Below are 9,366 nucleotides of genomic sequence, written 5' to 3'. Positions count from 1 at the left end.
CCCAGCTCCAGGTTGAGCTGTTGTTCAGCATCTTAGCTGTGGAGGGCAGTGTCACTGGCCCTCATATGTGGGATCCAAACCGGGGCCTCTGGCATTCAAGCCAGTTCTTAACCATCACGCCACTCGGCCGGCCCCCAATGAGTACTCTTAATTGCTGCATTTCTCATAATAGATTTATCGGCACTGGCATCAAAGTATCCTATGAACAAAGACAGAGATCATCGTCCAGATATTTCAGTACTGATATGTCCATTGGGCAAATGGAGCTATTGGAATGCCTGTTTCCGACTGATTTTCATTCTGTTTCCCCTCACTATACAGAGGTAAATGCTAGATACTTTTCCTTTAAGATTATTCTTTAAATCTCTCTTGCATTTTCAGAAATGTATGAACAAAAATTATTTTCTTAAAAAAAGGTATAGGAAGTCATATAGGAAGAGGCGTGTGCGCATGTGTGTGTTCCTGAGTGAGCGCATGTGTGTGCGTGCGTGTGTGTGCTTGTGTGTGTGCACGTGTGCATTTGTGTTTTGTTGAAACAAATTTTTAAGTATGGCATTGGGATTATTTCTGAGCTTAAGTATTCTTAATAGATTAAATAGCATATATTATTAAAGCAAGGTTTTCTGACTTCAAAAAGTTCTTCCCACTATTATATTAGCACCTTTGTTAATTCATGTGATTAATTAAAGCTTGGTATTTTACATTTAATTTATCTTCATCTTTGTTTTTAAGCTTTTAATGTTCCATTCCAAAGAACGAACTGATTCCCACTCCCCTGTGTGTCTTCAGCTTCATTATAAGCATTCTGAGAATAAAGGCCCCCAGGTAATAGATCTTTTTCTGTGAATACCACCTGTAAATTTTGGTTTTATATATAGTATTCTGTCATGATTAGAAGGTTTTAACTTAGTTTTGTTAAATTGTTAGTGATCACATTAACTTCTCCCCCCTCTTTTTTTTAAAGGGTAGTCAAGCAAGACTTAGTTCTGTTCCTCAGAAGGCAGAATTACAAATTAAATTAAATCCAGTATTTTGTGAGCTGGATATCAGTATTGTGGACAGGTTAAATTCCTTGCTTCAACCACAAAAACTTACTACTGTGGAGATGATGGCATCTCACATGTATACTTCATATAATAAGCATATTAGTCTGGTAAGTATTTGAAAGTTGCAAATACTAATGATAATTATTGCTATCTAATAGGCTTATTGGGATTATTGGAATTATTTCCGAGTTTAAGTTTTCTTAATAGATTAAATAGCATATATTATTAAAACAGTATTATTTGTAATAATGAAAAAATGGAGACATCTTTTATGTCTGGATACTAGACTAGCTAAATAAGTTTTGCCAATATTCTGAGTGAAATAGGGGAGAGAAAGAATAGAGTTGTTAAAAATCCAAGTCTACCATAAAAGGGATCTTTCTAATCTAGCAAGTTAGAGACTGAGTCATGACAGTGTACTCTGGACTAAAGTATTATAAATTTCAGTACATTTTAGAGAAAGAACAGAAATAGTCTTTTTTGTGAAGTGCATGTTCTTCGACCCTTTTATTATAACATGGCTGAGTAAATGATGCACATGTTTTGGATTCTGAGAGCCATTTGGTGGGCTCATACCCTTGAGTTGGGTGGGAGCTTACAGTGAGTAGCCATTTAGTGACTATTTATTTAGAACCTGTGATGTGCCGGACTCTGGGCTTAGTCCTGGAAATATAAAGACAAGTCATGGACGGGCCTTTGCATTTGGCATAATTCATCTAATTTCACACTGAGTGTTTAAAGTAGCATATTTGTAGATAAATCCTTCAAATTGAATATTGGGTACTATAGTGATTTTTAACTGCATTGAATTTGTTGATAAGCTAATTTACATGTTATTCTTTTTTAGTCTATAGTAAGATACATATGCATCAGTTGTGCCTGTGTCTTCACTTTGATTCAGCTTTTATTTTCAGATTTTTAGTTTTTTGTATGAGGGTTTACCTTTTGCCAATCGTTTTGGCTTCTGTCAATAGCAGTTGAGTTATAAAATTTCATTACACTATACTAATATGGTACTAGTTATTTTGAATTATATTTTAATGTATTATACTGAATGAGGAAATAATGATTATATCGTAGGTGTTAAATACAAATGTTGCTTATGTTTATTTACTTAATTTAACATTTTGGCTTATTTTTTGATGTTTTGTGTTTTAGCACAAGGCTTTCACTGAAGTATTTCTAGATGATTCACATAATCCTTCAAATTGTCGGATATCAGTACAAGTTGCAACACCAGCATTAAACCTTTCTGTTCGCTTCCCAATACCCGATCTTCGATCAGATCAAGAAAGAGGACCATGGTTTAAGAAGTCACTTCAGAAGGAGATCCTTCATTTAGCATTCACAGATCTAGAGTTTAAGACCGAGTTCATAGGCGGATCAACCCCTGAACAAATTAAATTGGAACTTACCTTCAGAGAACTAGTTGGTAAGATCGAATGTGCCTGTAAAGGAGCCAGGCTAGAAACAAACGCCTGTTACTGAAACTTACAGCATGAAAAAAGCATATGACAGCCGCAAAATATAGTAGAATTAAAGAACATTATGAAACAAAGCAAGAGTAACAGCTGTTTTCCAGTATTGTATACGAATATGTGATATAAGTCAGTTTTTGAAAAGAAATTACTACACATGACAATTATTCACTTTGTTAAAATATTCATTTCTCCAGGGGAATCTAGTGCCGTCTACATTCTTACCACCTGCTCGTGTAGGGTGCTAGCAGCCAGAATTAATTGAGCGCCACTCTGGCTTAGCTACTGTGTGCTAAGCACTTCACACACGGTATCTTGTTTCCTTTAATCATCATAGTATGTAGCCATGTTATTTCCAATCATTTTTGTCATTTGTAAGTGAGGAATCTGCAGACTTAAGAAGAGGGACCTTCCAAGGTCATGGAATAGTAAGTGGCAGAATCAAGATTCAAACCCAAGTCTGACACTAGAGCTTGAGCTTTGTACCATCATACTAATCTCTAGTGACTTTTCTTTGTAAAACCTGTTTTAAGTTTTTCTGTATTACTTTGCTTCCGTCAGCTAATGAAGAGTATATACTAGTATTTGAAATTGACTGTTGCCAATTATGACTTCATGAAAGGGCTTTTAGGGGTTATCTGATCTTCCCTTATCTCCAGTGGTAATAGTAAACTCATTATTCTGGATGAAAGTCATTCTTTGTAAAGTCGAATGAAAAAACATGTATAGGGTTATTGTGAATAGAGGTAGTTCTTACAGTGTTTGATACCAAATAGACATTTAAGACATGTAGGTATTATCTCTATGTTCCTAGATTAACTACATAAACTTGTAAGGAGAATAATCATTAAGTGGCACTCAGGAAGTGGTAGCTGCTATATTTACTGTGTCATGATCATGCACTTTGCATATTAAACATTGGCACTTAAAATTTTGACTTAGAACAAAAAACAGCATCTTTAATTTATCTGCTCATCATGTCTCCCCACATGTACACATGAAACAGGAAGAAATGAATAAACACTGCAGAACTTAATGTTGCATTATGTTCCTGATTTAGAGGATCTTTGCTCCCCTAAGCAGGAAAAGTATCTTTTAGTTCTTGAGAAGAATTGCATTTCAGCTCATCAGTCTTGTTTTATTAGGGTCATTCCAGGAAGATAAAGGAGAGCCTTCTATTAAGTTTTTCCACGTGTCTGGTGGAGTCGATGGAGACACGACATCATCAGATGACTTTGACTGGCCGCGGTGAGTAAGCAAATGGATACGATACATAGATCTAGTGAGATTTTCCTTTCAAAAAATGAATTGCTATAGTCCTTTTAAATGACATTTTGGCTATTTAAGCTAAAAAATATCCAGCCTTGATGAGAGAACCTAGAGGAAGATGGACAAATTCAGTATAAATATGTATACTGAGCACCACTCTATGAAAGGTGTCTGTGAGATACTGTGAGAGATGGAGGTGTAAGACGTGTTCTCTGGTCTCAAGTTACCTCATCCAAGTAGAGCAACAAAAGAATCATGAACCATTTTAAAAACAGTTCAAGGCGACCGTAGAAGGGATATCATAGGGCACCATTCAGTTAGTTGTCAAATGAATTTTATAGTCAGTGATGCTCTGGGACAGTGTTGGTCAAACCTGGGGAGCTTTGACAAAGTACTGGTTCTTGGGCCCCACCCTCAGATTGTCTGACAGGGCCTGGGTATCGGTATAGTTTAAAAATCACACCAGGTGATTCCAGTATGCAGTTGGACTTAGAGAACAGTGCTTCAGGATTTCTTAGGCCGGTGTGATCATTCCTGCAATTAAATTAGCCTGGTAGTGGGCACAGATTATATTTGAAAGAACTTTGTTTGCTTGAAATAACGATCCATTATTATATTGAAAACTTAGTATTTGAAGCCTCTCTAAAAGTGATCTTTTTGTGTGCCATTTCCCACCTGCCTTCTCTTACACCCCGCCCCCTATATATCAGACCTGTCAAACTCTTAGGACAGACATTATTAGCACAGGCCTGAAAAGAAGCAGGAGGTTAGAGCGTGTGTTTCATCATAAGAAATGGATCCATTTCAATTAGGTAATGTGGAAGCACAATTTACATTAGGATAGCTATAAATTAGGAAACAGTTGTGAGCATTTATAAGTGGAACCAACTGGCACCACCTACTTAGTAGAAAAGAAAAAAAAGCCGTTCTAGATGGAACACAGCTGTCTTTTGGAGAGCGCCATGCCTCATCACGACAGTGGACTGATGGGTGAGGAGAAGGGGACAAAGACTCGTGCTGGTGATGTGCAGGCAGAGGATTGACATAAGCCTTTTAGTGACAGTCCTGAAGGAAAAGATGACTTTGTTTGCAGTTCTGAAAACATCCCCTAATCAACCTCTCCTTTTCCGTTTGAACAGTTTTTATAACACAAGCTTGCTTTTTTTTTTTTTTCCAAAAAAGATTTTATTGGGGAATTGGGGGAGGGGAACAGCCAAGTTATTGTCCTTCAATCTTAGTTGTGGAGGGCACAGCAAGCTCAGCTCCCAAGTCCAGTCATGCCACTCAGCTTAGGGTGCTGTGTTCAATGCGTTGCAGGTGGGTGTAGCCACCATCCCATGTGGGAGTTGAACCAGCAGCCTTGTTGTTAAGAGCACACACTCTATCCACTGAGCCATCTGGGCAGCAGCTCAGCTCAAGGTGCCAAGTTCAGTCTTTAGTTGTGGACGGGCATAGCCCACCATCTCAAACAGGCAGGCAACCTTGTTGTTAGGAGCATGTGCTCTCACCAGCTGAGCCATCCTGCCACCTGTTGGCAGCTCAGCCACAGCTCAGCTCGGGCGCAGCTCACTGGCCCATGTGGGAATCGAACCGGCAACCCTGTTGCTCAGAGCTTGTGCTCTTAACCAACTGAGCCACTTGGCCAGCCCAACACAAGCTTTCTTAGGTGTTCTATGATAGCAGAACAGGCTGCATATGGAAGGACTGGGTTATTGAGAATAATTCCTACCTAATTCTTAGGTAACATTTGCTGACTGTTCATGAAATTGGAAAAGAACCTTTTTATCCTCAAAAGATGAGATTTTCAGTTAGCCAAGAATAAAGTGTCAATGCCCTACTTTTATTTACTTGTTTCGTCAATTCCATACTTTTCAGTTTACAACATGCTCAGAAGTGGGTTACACTAGACATAATTAGATTAGAGAAGCCAAATCCACTGTTAATGATTCAGTCAGTGGTCTTGGTGTTAATTTGCATAAAAGCTAGTTTTGCAGTTTACACGTAGATCTTGATTTCGAAAATTGTCTTTGCTCTCAGAATCGTACTGAAAATAAATCCACCAGCCATGCATTCCATTTTGGAGAGAATAGCAGCTGAGGAAGAAGAAGAGAGTGACAGCCACTATCAGGAGGAAGAGGAAGGAGGTGCCCACTCTCTGAAAGATGTGTGTGACCTGAGGAGACCAGCCCCCTCCCCCTTTTCTTCTCGTAGAGTGATGTTTGAGAATGAACAGGTAAAATGAAAGTGTGAACACACAACGGAGGAATTATCCTGTATCATAGAGCCATGGTTGTAATTCTTTACCTTTAGAAAAACTGTATACATTTATACTAGGTTTTTAACTCCAATGTTGACTAACACCTATTTTTTTTCTTCATTAAAAGTTAAAAGTTACATGCTTATTTATTTGCAGGCATACCAAGTCCTGTGCATAGAGTAAGAAGTTGCTGCTACTATTTTAAACATAAAATGGTTATTTGATGCTTTTTTTTTTTTTCACTAAACTGTTTTAGATGGTGATGCCAGGAGATCCTGTAGAAATGACAGAGTTTCAGGATAAAGCAATCAGCAATTCTCACTATGTGCTGGAACTTACGTTACCCAATATTCATGTAACACTACCTAATAAATGCTTTTATGAGAAGCTTTATAATAGGTGAGTTGAAACGCATTTAGTTGAATCTTGGGGATGGACTTTTCTGCCTAACTGCCTTCCTACCTCGCTGTTCCTCCTTTGCTTTAATATTACCCACCACTTCAGTGTACTTTGTATGGTGTTGCTTAGAGAACTATTACTGTTATGATGTGCTATTGTCATAGCAGAGCTTCCTAACCAGCGTGTCTGGTAACTGAGTTACTTGCGTGTGAGATACTCCCTTTGCCCTCATGTTGGCTGGTTGCCCTCTGTCACCTTACTAGAGGGTGCTGAGCAGATACCTCTTCTGTGTGTGCAGTGACATGAAGAGAGCTGGGAGGTACTTGTGTAGAGGCCCAGCAGACACTGGGGTAGAGTCAGAATCCCAGAGTCTTTGTGCAAGGACTGTCCCTTCTCAGGGTTCACAAAAGGATCTTGTTAGAATGATAAACTCTGACTTATAAACTTGTATATAAAAATTTTAGTTTATTATATTTAAAAATCCTTAAACATACATATCAGGCAAGTAGGTTGAAATAAATGGCATTCCAGAGTTGAAAGATCATAGACTTTCGAGGCCTTGGACAGTTCCCCTTGCCTCCATAAAAGCTCAGTGTCCTCATCTGTAAAACAGGGATGACACTTTTGCCAGCCTCAGTGGGCTGTTGGGTGGATTCAACGCTACAACACTTGGAGAAGTTCAGAGAACAGTGCCTGGCATGTAGTAAGCGCTCAGTAGTCATCTGTTATTGTTATCGTTCCCACTCACTGAAGGAGCCTCTTCTATAGCGTACCTGAAAGATGGTCACAGGAGGTTGTAGGTAGAGGTGTCCTCGGGTCTACCATCACTAGTTCCCACATGTAAGCAGGTGATTCTCATTTCTGGTAACCTTCAGAACCTCCACACTGTTGTTTCTGCTGTAGATTTCCCTGGTATCAAATAGCTCTGGCTCCTTATTCCTGAACTACTAATAATAAGCTGTGGGCCTCCTTGCTGACTACCAGTGACCGTGACGGTTGGTCTTAGAATCACACTTCATGGACAGTGCAGAGGCTTGACCACTGCACTGTACACCTGAAGCTGCTGTTGAATAATATTGTATGTCAACTAAGATTTGATATATATGTGGTTACGGGAAGTGGAGCACAGTGCGGGGAGTGGGGTCAATGGAATTGTGATAGATACGTATGATATAGATCGAGAGAGGGGGCGGTTGATGGGGGGAGGGGGTGAAAAGTATAACTAGTGCATTGTTTTATACACCTGAAACTAATTAAAAAAAAAAAAGAATCAGAAAGTACATTCTGCAAAGATCCACTTAGTTCAGTTGTCTTAAAGATGAGAGTCACAAGATAGGCATTGGCTGTGGAAGAAAATGTTAGTACTTCTTAACTTAAAAAAAAAAATCTTTTAAAATTTATATTTTATAATATACATAATTATAAATAGTTGCATATAATTCATAAATCCACAGTAGAGAGCTTTCATAATTTTTTTAACTGTTAGGGTTTACACATGATCTAAAGTTTGGAGACCACTGATCTCTAGACTGTTCTCCTTATTTACTCTTGAGGAATGTCTAAGAGCTTTCAGATGTGCAAGGCTAAGACTGAGCAAAAGGAAACGACTAGTTCAAGGCCCAGCTCAGAGGTCAGAACCGCTTAGCTCATTTCTGTCTCTTTCTGCATTGACTGACCAGGTGGCTGTTGGTTCAATTGGGACATCAGAACAGGGATACATGTCTTAAACATTCCATTTATAAATATATGTTCATTTACCACTTCTTTTTAAAATATAGGGCAAGGCCTATTTTTCAGGATGAGCCACTGGTTAGAATTCTCACATAATGTATACCCAGAAGGCTTTGTCTACAGTTTTCAATTCCAGTTTCTTTAAAATGGAGTGAAAAAATAGTTTCAAAGCAGCCTGAGTACAAAATCCTTCTAGATTTTAAGACTCTTTCCACCTCAGTGTGTATACTTAAAAGTCATCAGTTAGCACAGTATTTAATTAAACTTATACTTACAGTAACAAGTTCTAAGAAAGCTGGGATGAGCAGATTTGAGGCCAAACACAATGGATCTTTGGGGAATATACAAAATATACAGGTCAGCTTCTTGGGGGCGGGGAAGTGCTCAGGTGTGTGCTAGAGAGGAATCCGCAAGCAGCCAGCACGTGGGGGACATCAGTCCCTGTGGCAGGTGGGTGGTTGATTTCTTAAATCAGGCAACTTGAGAGTTCATCTGGGGAGTTAGTGAAATGGGGGTTGTTCTAGCTTATTCTGCCCACTTGGTTTCTCAGGCCCCTAGAATTATATAAACACTGAAGTGCTCCCTCACCCTGTGGATCATATAAGTTACACATCTAAGTTCCTCAGGATGTCAATTCTTTGCTCCTTATTTAGCATTTTATATCTATTTTTTAATTTTCAAATATTATTTAAAAAATTTTAAAACATTCACAAACTTACAGACCAGTTGAAAGTACAGCACAAAGAACCTTTTCCCTGAACCATTTGAAAGTAAGTTGCTGATGTGAGGCCCCTTCAACGTGGAGCGCTTGAGTATCTCCCACATGCAGGGATGTTCTTCTACAGAACCATAGTTCAGCCGTCAAGATGAGGGCGTTGATACTACACATTACTACCATCTGGTCCTCAGACCCCATTCAAGTGTTTCTAAATGTCTCCATAATGGCCCTTCATATATATACTTATTAAAATATCTTTTGAGCAGGAGTTTTTTTGTTTTGTTTTGTTTTTAAAGATTTTTATTGGGGAATTGGGGGGATGGGAACAGCACTGGGGAATTGGGGAAGGGGCACAGACAAGTTGCTGTCGTTTTGGTCTTCAGTCTAGTTGTGGAGGACGTTGCTTCACTGGCCCAAGTTGGCACCATCATTGCGCTCTTCCCGGGCGAGGCAGATCAGTCGCCGGCT

General features: G+C 39.0%; 1 protein-coding gene across 4 annotated transcripts in view; it reads left to right on the top strand.

Annotated features, from left to right (window-relative positions):
* ATG2B (autophagy related 2B) overlaps positions 1 to 9,366 on the top strand; it is a 67,503-nt gene that overhangs the window by 22,657 nt on the left and 35,480 nt on the right. For all 4 annotated transcript variants that reach the window (XM_019642482.1, XM_019642480.1, XM_019642481.1 and 1 more), the window contains 7 exons: positions 173 to 323; positions 733 to 825; positions 965 to 1,153; positions 2,205 to 2,478; positions 3,670 to 3,772; positions 5,831 to 6,026; positions 6,307 to 6,449. In XM_019642482.1, coding sequence (XP_019498027.1) covers positions 173 to 323; positions 733 to 825; positions 965 to 1,153; positions 2,205 to 2,478; positions 3,670 to 3,772; positions 5,831 to 6,026; positions 6,307 to 6,449 — 1,149 coding nt within the window. The remainder of the gene's footprint in view (positions 1 to 172; positions 324 to 732; positions 826 to 964; positions 1,154 to 2,204; positions 2,479 to 3,669; positions 3,773 to 5,830; positions 6,027 to 6,306; positions 6,450 to 9,366) is intronic.

Source organism: Hipposideros armiger, unplaced genomic scaffold, assembly GCF_001890085.2.
Source record: "Hipposideros armiger isolate ML-2016 unplaced genomic scaffold, ASM189008v1 scaffold_69, whole genome shotgun sequence".
Taxonomy (NCBI): domain Eukaryota; kingdom Metazoa; phylum Chordata; class Mammalia; order Chiroptera; family Hipposideridae; genus Hipposideros; species Hipposideros armiger.
The sequence above is the reverse complement of the archived record's forward strand: the minus strand, read 5'-3'. Positions and strand labels throughout refer to the sequence as shown.